We start from the raw sequence: 14,074 nt of genomic DNA on the forward strand, positions 1-14,074 counted from the left end.
TTTTTAAAGATTTTATTTATTTATTTGAGAGAGAGAATGAGAGAGAGAGCGAGCACATGAGAGGGGGGAGGGGCAGAGGGAGAAGCAGACCCCTGCTGAGCAAGGAGCCCGATATGGGACTTGATCCCGGGACTCCAGGATCATGACCTGAGCCAAAGGCAGTCGCTTAACCAACTGAGCCACCCAGGCGCCCAAGAATGCTAGGTTGAGGGATTTTTGGCTTGCTTTCCATTGGCACTTTAAAGATTTTGCTCCAAGGTCCTCTGACTTCTATAGTTTGTCCTGAGAAGTTTTTTGTTATTCTTGCTTTTGAATGTGATATCTTTTTCTCCCTGGCTGCTTTTAAAATTTTGTCTTGATCAATGTTCTCCACCAAATTTATTATGGCATGCCAGGGTATTCTTCTGTCTCTACTTAATATATCCAATCTTTCCTCTGGCTTCTTGAAAATACAGAATATAGTTATAACAGATGTTTTAAGGTCCATGCCTGCTAATTCTATTATCTTTGTCATTTCTGGGTTTTGTTTTATTTTTTTTTATTTTTAAAGATTTTATTTATTTATTTGAGAGAGAGAGAATGAGAGAGAGAGCACATGAGAGGGGGGAGGGTCAGAGGGAGAAGCAGACTCCCTGCCGAGCAGGGAGCCCAATGTGGGACTCGATCCAGGGACTCCAGGATCATGACCTGAGCCGAAGGCAGCCGCTTAACCAACTGAGCCACCCAGGTGCCCTGGGTTTTGTTTTTATTAATGTACTTCTCTTTTTGTCCCCCAAGTCTGTATTATTTTATTATAGAGATCTGCTAACTTAGGTTAATGATTATAAAACAATACTAATGACATTTCAAGTTATATAACTACAATCCACCAACAAATTACTGATTTACACATAGCTTATCATATTTCAAAAGCTACTCAAGCATCTTTTCTTGAAATTATGATTACATTTGATGTTGGGATTACATAGTGTTAAAATTACAAAAATTTATTTTGAATTTTCATTATCTGCTCCAACAATATTAAATTAGTATTGAATTATTCTTGATAATCCCATAATGTTTGTGTACAAAGTATTTTTCCAGTTTAATTGAGATATAATTGACATATAACATAGTATTAGTTTTAGGTATACAACATGATGATTTGACATGCATATATTGTGAAATGATTACCGCAATAAAGTTAGTTAACATCCATCACCTCACACAGTTACAATTTTTTTTTGAGTGATGAGAACTTTTAAGATCTACTTAGCAACTTTCAAAGATATAATGCCGTATTATTAGCTACAGTCACCATGCTATACATTACATCCCCAGGACTTATTTATCTTAAATGGACTTTTCTCCTGGTTGTTAGTCATATTTTCTTGCTTCTTGGTATGCCTTTTTTATTGAAAATTTCTATAATGAATTTTACACTGTTGGATAATGCGTCCATTTAAAATGTGCTGCACTTGGTTCTGACACACCTGTAGGTTATTACAGATATTTGATCCTTTTTGCTTTTGCCTTTTATTAGGGTGGGTCAAGAGCAGCTTTTAGTCTAGGGTTAATTTAGCCCTGCTACTAAGGTGAGAAACTTCTGAGGACTCTCCCTGATGTTCCACCTATTACAAAGTCTTTTCATGCAGGCTGGTGGGAGGGAGAACTGTTCCCAGCCTGCATGAGCCCCGAGGACTGACCTACTGCTTCCCACCGGTTCTCTCCTCAGCACCCACAGAGCAGTGCCCCACCAGAGACCTGTCCGCAGCTATCCAGCACGGCTCCTCCGTGCCACTGGCTTCTCCCTAGACTTTTCCCCACAAATTCTAGCCGCCTTGGCCTCTTTGAACTTCAGTCTCTTGTCCCTTCAGCTCAATGAGACCAGCAGGTTCCGTTTGGGTTCCCACTGGTTGAACTGCAGCCTGAACACTCTGTCCAGGGCCACACTCTCAGGTCTCTCATTTTGATTTCTTTTTCTCTCAGGGCTCATAGTTCTCTGTGTCTGCATGCCAGTGCTATTTTATTTTATTTTATTTTATTTTATTTTATTTATTTGACAGAGAGAGACACAGCGACAGAGGGAACACAAGCAGGGGGAGCGGGAGAGGAAGAAGAAGGCTTCCCACTGAGCAGGGAGCCCGATGTGGGACTCGATTCCAGGACCCTGGGATCATGACCTGAGTCGAAGGCAGATGCTTAATGACTGAGCCATCCAGGCGCCCTGCCAGTGCCCTTTCTTTTTTTTTTTTTTTTTTTTTAAAGATTTTATTTATTTATTCATGAGAGACAGAGAGAGAGAGAGGCAGAGGGAGAAGCAGGCTCCCAAGGAGCAGGGAGCCCGATGTGGGACTCGATCCCAGGACGCTGGGATCATGACCTGAGCCGAAGGCAGACGCTTAACCATCTGAGCCACCCAGGCACCCCGCCAGTGCCCTTTTTAAAACAGTTTTCCCCCCATATATTTTGCCTGGTTTTCTAGTTGTTTATGGTGGGAGGACAATTTCCATAACAGTAATCCTTTGTGGGCAGACACAGAAGTCCCTTGTAGGGTAGTTTTACATGTGCTTCTCCAGGACCCCAGACATTGGCCATTTTTATGGGAACTTTTGGCTTGAGATTCCTACACCATGTGGTGCTGTAAATTTGGACCCCACAAGCATGCAATGCTGGCTTGAGGAATCCGTTAACTTTGTTTTTCTACCCAGAACCACCCCCAGGCAGATGGCAGGCTTCCGTGTAGCTTCTCCCCATCAGTTGGTGATATTTTTAATGTTCCCAATTTTTTGACTAAGCTACCCTTCACGTACCCCGGTTTGTGCAGGACCTTGTATACAGCTGCACATCTTCAACAGTCGGAGCCACGTCTCTTGTTCTGACGTGGGTGTTAACTCTAGTCCCAGCCCAGAGGGGCTTTATCTAGGTAGAATTAATACTTTTGCATTATGGCATCTGTGCATATTTGACTTTTAGGTACTTGTGATGTTTTAGATCATTTATCCTAGTAATAGCTCAGCTTTATGATTTTTTTTTTTTTTTGTAAAAATTCAAACCACAAAGTAAGACCTTTTTAATGCACATATCTCTCAAAATCAATAACAAACAACCTAATGGTAAAAAGGGCAAAAGGGTTGAACTTTACAAAAGAGGATATCCAAACAGTAAACAAACCTATGAAAAGAAGCTCATCATCGAGACAGGAAAATCAAATCAAAGACACACTGCAATACCACTACACACCTACCATAATAAATAAAATTTTAAAAATGAAGAAAATACCAAGTGTTTATAAATATATAGAACATTCAGAATTCACATGCTGCATCTACTTGGCAATATTTACTAAAGCTGTTTATACTCGTATCTTATGATTCAACAATTCCTCACTCCTGAGTATATACCTAACAAATACATACATATTCATCAAATGACATATACAGTAATTTTCGTAACAGCACCACTTATACTATTCCAATACGGGAAACTACCTCATACCCATTAAGTGTTGGACTTGATAAAGAGGTTGTGGTACTCTTAAAAAACAGACCCGTATGAAGCCGTGAGCATGGGTGGTCTACAGCTACATCCATTAACATGGATGATTATCATAAACATAATAAAATATGTTACTAAGAGAAAAATCTAGGTACAAAAGCATATAGATTGTATGTTTCCATTTATATACATTTAAAAACCAGCTGAAACAAAACAATGAGGATGAAAGTCAGGCCAGTGATTATCCATGGGAGGAGCAGGAAAGGGGTTGCTAATAACGGGAAGAGCGCGAAGGGGGTCAGAATATGCCATTTTGACAGAAGGATTACTTTGAGCTGAAAGCAGCTGAGAAACAGCAGACACACAAAGAACTCTCCGCCTTCCTTTTGGCTTAAAACCTTTGTAAAGGTTACAGAAATTTGCATTTATAAAAGTATTTCTTCTCCTCCTCTATCATGGAAGGGAAAACAACTCCCATTTGTGTAACAAACCTTACCAATCAACCCTTATTTACCACACAGTTCCTAGTCACTTTCCCACAAGTAACCAACACTAGCGGGCCTAACCTGCTACTCCTGGTTCTGGCCGCACACCTGGAGGGCGAGGAGGGACTGGAGAGAGGCAGGTCGCGCAGGCCCGGAGAACCGGAGGGTTTCGGGAGGAGGGAACTCACCCAGGAAGCCGGTCCCTGCGCAGGCGGTGCACCACCTGGAGGGCTTAAACGAGGCCGGAAGTGGGCGCCAATACGCATGCGCCCAGAGGGTCTACGTACCACGTGCCCGCTCACGGCTGCGCTCTGGAAGAGGTCTCCCGAGCGGGGACTGCCGGCCGAGTGTACATTCCGATTTCAGGGAGTGGGTGAGGATCCTCCAGCTTGCAGGGTTCCAAATCCCGGGTCAACCAGTCTCATCCCCTCCAGAGCCTCCTCCAACTCTCCAGCCCCCGTGACCTGCTCTTAGCCTTAGGCGCCCCTTGCTCCTCATGCTCCCGGGCTGAGTCAGGGGTCCCCTCAGATGGAGGTGACTCGATGGGCGGCTACCTGTGGGCACCTGAGGCGGTCACCAGGGCAGCCGTGGAGGTTCACGCGAGAGAAAACCGTATCCAGAGAATGATTCCCAAAGTAAGTGACAGTTTTCTTTACTAAGAGCCTCATGATTCAAACCACTGATTGGTTAAGCCCCTTGGGCTGGGAGTCGGATCCCTCAGGGTGTTCACTCCTATCCTCACGGATTTAATGAAGATGCCACATTTCAGCTTTATGATTTTAACCTACAATGTTTAACTGATTGTGATTTTGTGTTGAAGCCTTACTGAGTTTATATACAAAATGAGAACATTTAAGAGAACTCAAATTTTCCATTTCAATATGCTTAGTTTCATAGGTAATTAAAGTTATTTAAGTTTTTGGAAAGTTTTTGTTTGTTATGTCAGACGATAGTAGTACCTAAAATGGAAAGCCAATAGATCAATTTATAAATACAGTTTAATAAGTCAAAGGGAATTTAGATATACTCTTAAGGCACCCTTAACTCTTTTCAATGGCTAGATTTTTAAATAGAAAAATAAGATTTTAAAGCTAACCTTCAAGGATTTAGGAAGATCTAGATTTTTAAATTTATTACTTTAATAGATTGAATATTAATCTTATAAAACAAAACTGTGAATAGTCTTTTTTGTGTTCCAATATGATTCTCCGTGTACCAGTAGCTCACATTTAGCAGGTCCAGATTCATGCATTCTCATGAGTTAGAAAGACTTTCAGCATCATTAAATTGATAGATCTATACTTTTGTTCTATTTTCCCCGGTAGAAACAGCAGCTTTTTACATAAGCCATCAAATCATAATGTAGTGATTTAGTTTGGTTGTTAAAATGGTTGAAATAATTCTTATTTTTTGGGCGAGAGAGCGGGGGTGGGGGGTGGTGCAGGAGGGGCAGAAGGAGAGAGAGGAAATCTTAAGCAGGCCTTACACCCAGTGTGGAGCCTGACGTGGGGCTCCATCTCACGACCCTCAGATCATGACCTGAGCTGAAATCAAGAGTCAGACACTTAACTGACTGAGCCATCCAGGCGCCCGTGAAATACTTCTTATAACCATCTTGTTGAGGAGTCTCAGCTTATGGAGCTATGAGTATGAAAGCATTTTTCTCCCTTGCTGCCACCTTGTTTCATCAAGTCCCTCTGGACTGGATGGCAGGGATCTCAGTGATGCACACTTTGATTTCACAAATTTTCACACAATTTCAGAACTTTGGACACACTGTTTTAAAATTGTGTTTTCATTGGATTCAAAGTCCTTCTTGTTTTCTCTCTGGTCTGGGCTCCAGAGATACATGGAACTCGGGGCCGGGGTAGCAGGTTCTGCTCACACACACACCTCCCTTCTTCCCTTCCCCCCACGCTGGTGACTTTGCTGCTGGTTCTTAAGAGGGGTGCATTTGGGGTTCTGAGGAAAGTCTTGGGGGCCTCTCACCTGCACAGCTCCTGCTTTTCTCCTTTCTCCTCTCTTCAACTCCCCTGCTGGTGTCCACTTTCCTTTGGTCCCCTTGTCCAGAGAGAGCCCTCTTGCTGAAGGAGGTAAAGCTTCAGACTGCTCAAGGTCAGCTGCCCTTGGCAGGGTCCCTTTGACCCTCGAGAAGCTCATCTACTTGCCATGCCTGTTAGCAACAGCACAGCATCTCTCTGCTGCCTGGTGTTCAGTGTCACGGCAACAGCAGGGGGGCACTTGGCTGCACAAGGGAATCAGACGAGAGGCAATTTCTAGTCCTGAACTTTGCAAAGGAGAGGATGCGTAGGTGTACCTCCAAACTTATAAGGGAGTCTGCTGTCCCATCCCTGACCTTTGGCAGGAGGATGGAAAAGGGAAACCTCTTTTTATCCTAACTGTTTTCCTCCAGTGGCGTGTGAGTGAGCACAAGTGTGCATGTTTGTGTGTGTGTGTGTAGGGGGTGTGGGTGTGCGGTGGGAGAGATGGGGGAGAACCACATTTCCTAAAGCATAATGCTGCCTGTCAGCAAGCCCTGCAAAGAGGGGTAGCTCCAAAGCTGGCAGTTCTCCGGACTCAGAATCGGGGTTCCTTTCTTCTAGCTGTGCGCCCTTAGTCGGTAATTCTGGCAGGAGACTCCCACACTGTCTTACTGTCCTTAACTGACACATTAATGCAATTACTGTGGGTATCTTAACAATGGAATCGACTTGATTGTACAGTAAGCCACCAGATGTACAGTGACAGAGCAATTTCACACCCCTGACCCTCAGTTGACCTTGGATGGCTCATCTGATCATGCTAGGAAGGTACTGCTTTTTTTTTTTTTTAAAGATTTTATTTATTTATTTGAGAGAGAGAGAATGAGAGAGAGCATGAGAGGGGGAGGGTCAGAGGGAGAAGCAGGCTCCCCGCCGAGCAGGGAGCCCGTTGCGGGGCTTGATCCCAGGACTCCAGGATCATGACCTGAGCCGAAGGCAGCCGCCCAACCAACTGAGCCACCCAGGCGCCCTGGAAGGTACTGCTTTAATCAAAAGGAATTTAAATCAGAAGATGTGCTATAAGATGCGGGGGGAAGGATGCAGCAGAGACCACGCCACTGAGCAGCCAAACAGGAAGAATGAGAAAAACACTGATGGGAAAGAGGAGAGGTGTGAGGACTTTATTAATATGGAGAAGGCTCCAAATCACAAGACCGCCAACAGAAATGCAGGTCACTATCATTAACAACACACAAAATATACCACTTGGCTTAACAATTCGTCCTCCTTTTGACGGGATGAAGTATGATTGCAACCCATGAGAATTTCCTGGGAAAGGTCTAGCCAGGTCCAAACGCTGTTCCACAACACATTCATCTGCTCTCTGACCATCACTCAACATCCCTCTGGCTTTATTCTGGTCTTTTCCTTAAAACCGTTTCCTAATATTTGTGCTACCAATGGCATTTTCTTTCTTTCTTTTTTTTTTTTTTAAAGATTTTATTTATTTATTCATGATAGACAGAGAGAGAGAGAGAGAGAAACAGAGGGAGAAGCAGGCTCCCAAGGAGCAGGGAGCCTGATGCGGGACTCGATCCCAGGACCCTGGGATCATGACCTGAGCTGAAGGCAGACGCTTAACCATCTGAGCCACCCAGGCGCCCCCAATGGCATTTTCTTAACGCAGAATTTGTAGATAAAGAAAAACTATTAAAATGTTGTTAGTTGATGCTTCTTTATATGAATAAGAGATTGACAATTTTCCCCCGAGCCAGCACAGAAATAGGGAGTAGAAAGCAGGAAGGCTTCCTTACACTTAACCCAAGCCATTCGCACACAAGTAACACAAGGCAGCTCAGCGCAGCTCCCCTCGAGCAACCTCCTGGTCACTTGGCCTTCTTGTGGCCCTTCTGGGGCTGCTCAGTGGCCTTCCTTGCCTCCTCCTCCGGGATGAACACACTGATAGTGAAGTCGCTTATCTCTGAGCCATACTTGTTCTTCACAACCAGCCCGTATTTGCCGGAGTCGGCGGTGCTCACCCCACTGACGGTGAAGTAGGCAGTCTTGCCGGCCTCGAACTTGACGCTACAGTGGTCATCCGGGACCAGGGGCTTCTCGTTCTTTAACCAGGAAACCTCTGGAGTTGGGTCGCCCCAAACGATGCAGGTGAGATTAAGCGCCTGCAAAACACGTTTTAGGAGAGGGAAGGAGATAGATCAGGTACCATGATCCAGCTTCAAGAACCCTTCTGGTGGTTTGGCAGGAGCTGAAGGAGGATAAATATAAAGCCCCTGGAATGATGGGTAGAGTTATGTGGGGTATGCACCTGCATGAATTACAATTTGACTTCAGTCCTAGCTAGGTTTCTGGACCTAGAGACCTCAGCTTTCTGGCTTTGGGGAGGCTTATCATCAAAGCCACACAGAGTTTGCTTCCAGTTCCCAGCTGCACTCTTGCTTTCATAAACACATAGATGCCTTTTGCTCTCATGTGGCATTTGGATTCTGTCTCACTAGAGAAATCTCATTGCCATAATCACCACCTGCTCATTTTGCATTTCATCTGCCTCCCAGAGCCCAGCAGCAGAATCATGACCACTGTTTCATATAATGGGATTCATTTTCAGGTTCCATCTCCCTCCTTTTATTTCTCCCCTCAAACCCCACCCAGTCTGTTGTAGTTGCAAAGGTGCCCTACCAGAATGTATTCCTATTTCCTGATATTTTATATCACCATCTGTGCTGAAACCCTCTTACTTTAAAAGATCAATGTTTGGGCCATACTTTTTTTTGTTGAAAAATTTAAGGACAATTGTAGATTCAGAAATGGCTGTAAAAAATAATAGAGAGATTGTATGTGCCCTTACCCAGTTTCACCCAACAGTAACACTTTACAAAACTATAGTGTAATAACACAACCAGTACATTGACAGTGATGCAATCCACGGTTATTATTCAGATCTCCCCAGTTTGGCCTATACTCATTGGTGCTTGTTTGTGTGGGTTCTATTCAATTTTATCCCTTGTCCTAGCTCCTCTCAGTCAAGAGAAGGAACATTTCCATCACAAGGATCTCTCATGTTGCCCTTTATACCCACACCCACACCCTGCCCGCAACTTCCCAACCTCATTTCTAACTCCTGGTAACCATCAATCCATTTTCCATTTCTAAAATTGTGTAATTTCCAAAGCATTATATAAATAGCATTGTATAGCATGTAACTTTTTGAGACTGCCTTTTCTACTTGGCATAATTCCTTGCAGATTCATCCAAGTTACTGCAGGGATCAACAGTTTGTCCCTCTGTATGGCTCAGTAGTGTGCCATGGTGTATATATATATATATATATATATATATATATATATATATATGTATATGTATATATATATATATATATACTTATAAAGGTCATCTGGGCTGTTTCCAGTTTGGGGCTATTATGAATAAAGCTGCTATTGAATATATACAGGTTTTTCTGTGAACATAAATGTTAATTTCTTTATGATAAATGACCAGGAGTACAACTACTGGGTCATATGATAAATGTATGTTTTCTTTTTTGAGAAATTGCCAAACTGTTTTCACGAGTGGCTATACAATCTTGGCTTACATTTCTACCAGCAATGTACGAGTGATTCTGTTTCTCTGCATCCTTATCAGCATTTGTTGTTGTCACTGTTTTTATTTTAGCAATTCTGATAGGTGTTATGATATTTCACTGTGGTTTTAATTTGCATTTCTCTGATGGCCAACAATGTTGAATTTACTTCACATTTTATTTTTTTTAAAGATTTTATTTATTTGACAGAGAGACACAGCGAGAGAGGCAACACAAGCAGGGGGAGTGGGGGAGGGAGAAGCAGGCTGTCTGCTGAGCAGGGAGCCCGATGTGGGGCTCGATCCCAGGACCCCGGGATCGTGACCTGAACCAAAGGCAGACGCTCAATGACTGAGCCACCCAGGCGCCCCTACTTCACATTTTAAATTCCATTCTTGCATTTTTTTCCTTACCGAAATCCAGAAAGTATAAGGAAAAGAACTAGGGTTCACAATATACAGGAAAGGGATATTCTTCTAAATATCCCTCTAAAGGGTCTTATATGATCACTTATTACCTCTTCTATAAGAGTATTGGTTTTTTTTAAGATTTTATTAATTTATTTGACAGAGAGAGACCAAGCGAGAGAAGGAACACAAGCAGGGGGAATGGGAGAGGGAGAAGCAGCCTTCCCGCTGAGCAGGGAGCCTGATGCAATGCAGGGGTCCATCCCAGGACCCTGGGATCATGACCTGAGCCGAAGGCAGATGCATAACAACTGAGCCACCCAGGCACCCCAAGAGTATTGTTTAAAACTGGGAGATTAAGAAATCTTTTCCCTTCCATGGTTAATTAGCATTTCTTACTGAATTATCCTATAAACACATTTCAGCAAGAAAAATAGGCTATTGCCATCAAACTTACCCAAGCGGACCTGGGGTTAAAACTTTTATTTTTCTTTTTTCTCTTTAAGTAGGCTCCATGCCCAACGTGGGGCTTGAACTCATGAGCCTGAGATCAAGAGTTGCGTGCTCTACTGACTGAGCCCAGCCAGGTGCCCCTTGGGGGTTAAAACTTTTAACAAAACCAAACCAAACTCCCAAATACCTTAGGTGTCACGGAAAACTACTATTCATACTTTAGATTTATTTCTGTTATAGATCACAAAGTCCTTTCCCACACATTCTCTCTCCAAATTCTCACTACAACCCAGTGAGCTGAATATTGTGAACCCCATTAAATGAGGAACATGAAAAACGGAGTTTAAAGACAAAAGCAACCTTGCAATGGTTGAGCTTCAGGTCGGCTGTGGTCATATATATTCCACCCGTGAAGAAATGCAGCTGGATGAAACCTGCCTCTCACTAAAGCCTTTCCACATGCCTTGTTTTATCCCTAGTCTACCTATCATATGTCTTCATTGGGAAAAGGTTTTGTTTCACTACAAGTACCTGTCCATTATGGCTGGCTTATTGAATTTGTCTTAATGAAACAGAGGGATGAAGAAAGTGAATCCAGGTTAGAAATTATGTTCATTGCTTTTGAAACAGAGGGATGAAGAAAGTGAATCCAGGTTAGAAATTATGTTCATTGCTTTTCAGAGAGATTATTACAGAGCCAGGAAATACTAGTTTAAAGTTAAATGGGAAGAAGTCAGTTTTTGGGGCGCCTGGGTGGCTCAGTCAGTTAAGCATCTGCCTTTGGCTCAGGTCATGATCCCAGGGTCCTGGGATCCAGCCCTGCATCAGGCTCCCTGCTCGGCGGGGAGTCTGCTTCTCCCTCTCCCTCCACCTCCTCCACCCTCTTTGTGCTCTCTCTCTCTCTCAATTTTATTTATAATAAATAAATAAAATCTTTAAAAAAAAAGAGAAATAAATCAGTTTTCAACTGAAACAGAGCCTATAGAAATTCATGGAACAGGATGTTTCCCTTCAGAGGTAAAGTATTTAACAGGACAGCCCATTTTCCACTAGGTGTTAGAGGTCGCATCTTTCTCCAATTATATTTGTCATATAGTTGTGATTGAACCTTTTTTGCTTCTTGTGATATGAAAGGGTACCTCTGGAAAGAGACTAAGTGGTCTACATGTGACCACATAAGGTGAACTTCTATCCTGATGCTTGGCCTACAAACTGTTAAGATGACTGGAAAATGGACTGCATTTTGAATCTTGTATTTGGCTACTCTGATGTCAAGCCTAAGCAGCAGTGGCTTAAGATGAAGATGGTGGGAGCTCTTAGACGAAACGAAGTCTGGGGCACTGGAATCCATTGCTAGTGTGGAAGAAGCAGGGACAGGAATGCTCCATACTTACCTTGCCTTCCTGGATGGTGACCACATCAGGGAGTCCACCCAACACTCGTGCACGATCTGCAAGCATATGTGTTTCTGGTTAATCACTGAAATGATGAGCGCCAGTGATCACATTCACAGAAACACCCCAGGGACTAACTCTCCAATTTAGTTTCCTCCTCCTTACAGTTATTTTATACCTGTTTTTAACACGAAAATTAGAAAAGGATCCAGTAATTTTAGATGTTAATCCTTCCTCACACAGATAAATTGTGTGCGTGGCTGCCTCTACCTATTCCTAAATTATCAGCTTGAGATGGCTTTGTGGTATTAAGACCTGCTCTATAATTTTCATGACTATTTTCAGCCCTGGCCCTTCTGTAGCTCAGTGGGGCTCAGTTCAAGGAGGCAAAAGCAGATCTCTATGGACAGCCTCCAAGTGCCCTTGGCCTCCTTTAAGGGCTTCCCTATCATTAAAAAAAAAAAAAAGGTTGCATAATTGGAGGCTGAATGCCATGAGATCTGGAGGCTTGTGCAGATGTGGGCTTTCTTTGAGGCCTTTCCTAGAGAGCTTCCCCTTTTTGTCCCCTGGTAGTTCTTGGTGTATAGGGCTATGTAGGGTTACTATCTATGACCATGAAGTACAAAGGTCCCCAGCTGAGGGGACAAGGTGTGGGAAGGGTGCTGAATTCCAGAGCTGACCTCTCACTCCACCCAGCCCTGTGCTCTGGGTGTGACTGGCTCAGCCCCAGGGAAGGACGCCTTCCTGTAATCTGTTCAAAGGTACAGTCTTGACACTAATGCAGTGGTCACCACCCTCTCAATTTTAGGCCTACTTCAATTAATGTGTGACTCTAGGTCCTATTTCTACAACTCCCTTCTCCACTAAGTCAGACTAAAGCTTTGAACAAGCCTTAAATCTTGATTGCATTCTCCTGCTGATTCCATTGCACCTTGGACCACCTGTAAGCTCAACTCATCATCTGGCTCCTACACCACCCAATGTGTGACATCAGGCAAATCACCTCACTGTGTGGACCTAGTCTCCTAATATGTGGAATGGGGGAAGGGTTGCGTTACACCTGTGGACATGAAGTTACCCAGCTCTGCTCCATAGCATCCGTGGGATTCCGCTGGGGGCCCTGGGAGGAGGTCTGAGGAGGGGCATTGAGTCAGGGAGCCTGGACCCCATCCCACCTTCAATTACACTAACTTGGCTTTTACCTATTTTACATCTTGGATCTGTGTGAATTTGTTTGAATTAAGCATGCCTCGGCTTACAAAAGGTTAAACACAGGGGGCCAGAAGAGCACTCAAGTCTCTTCCAGCTCTAAACTGCTTCAATGCAGAAACTTGAGAAAGAATTCATGAACTGGAGGGAGGGGCAGGCTCCTTGCCCACCAGAGTTCAAGAATGGGGAGTGGCCATCAACTTTGGACTCTGGCTTTGCTTGCGTATACAGGCGCGGGAGGCGCAAACTTGTTCCCAACAAGAAGCGCTCCCCTCTGGCGCTGCCCGCCCCGCCCTGCCCCGGCACGCCCGGTGCTGGTGTGGGCATCAGCCCCGTTCACCACTAGCCGCTGCCTTACCACTCAGGAGCCCAGCCCAAGAAGGGGGAGAAGGAAAGAGTGGCAAGGAGAGAGGAAGACAGTCCAGAGTGCAAAGTTCCATCCTGAATGACCTGGAGCTACAGAAAGGCTGGCACAACACTTCACTTCTCACTCCCCCTCCTGGTTCCCTCCATTCCAGCTCAGGACTGACTACAATGTTAGCCCTCGACAATTTTCAAACCCTGCCTCACACACTCAGAGAGAACCTGAATGATTATGGTAATTAGTTCATGACTCTTGGAATCCTGAAAGATTGAATTCTAGAAATCTCCACATATGAGGCCAACAGTTGACAGAAGTTAGTAGTGAGCACGTTTGTGGGTACACAGACTTGACAGTTTGGTGTTTGTTCACTCAGACTGTGAAGAATTCAAGAAGGCCTTCTTTGGCTTCTTTTATCCTACAGGGGCTCTTAGGAAAATGCAGGAGTATTTGTAGGGAGACCAGTCACAGTGATTTTCCTGATGTCACATTTACAGTTTCTTATTTCTTCTTTAATAGAGATACATTTTTCTGATACATTGTGCCTGCTGCAAGTGATTAACAACTTATTGTGTAACTTGTGCCCAGAGATTTCTCAGGACACCCAGGGGTTAGCTCAAGTCAAGAGCTCAGTGACATTCTTAAAATGTAATCTGACACCTTTTCACAGACGTTCTTACTCAAGAGACTAAATGAAAACATATGTAG

At 43.8% G+C, this 14,074-nt stretch overlaps 1 protein-coding gene across 2 annotated transcripts in view; it reads right to left on the reverse strand.

The window, feature by feature from the left end:
* Positions 1 to 7,096: 7,096 nt before the first annotated feature.
* MYOM1 (myomesin 1) overlaps positions 7,097 to 14,074 on the reverse strand; it is a 156,182-nt gene continuing 149,204 nt past the window's right edge. For both annotated transcript variants that reach the window (XM_045886981.3, XM_045886982.3), the window contains 2 exons: positions 11,797 to 11,852; positions 7,097 to 8,124 (listed from right to left, as the gene is read on the reverse strand). In XM_045886981.3, coding sequence (XP_045742937.1) covers positions 7,831 to 8,124; positions 11,797 to 11,852 — 350 coding nt within the window. In that variant the 3' untranslated portion in view covers positions 7,097 to 7,830. The remainder of the gene's footprint in view (positions 8,125 to 11,796; positions 11,853 to 14,074) is intronic.

Source organism: Mirounga angustirostris, unplaced genomic scaffold, assembly GCF_029215605.1.
Source record: "Mirounga angustirostris isolate CCGP_5_RB_7025 unplaced genomic scaffold, mMirAng1.0.hap1 SCAF_14, whole genome shotgun sequence".
NCBI lineage: Eukaryota > Metazoa > Chordata > Mammalia > Carnivora > Phocidae > Mirounga > Mirounga angustirostris.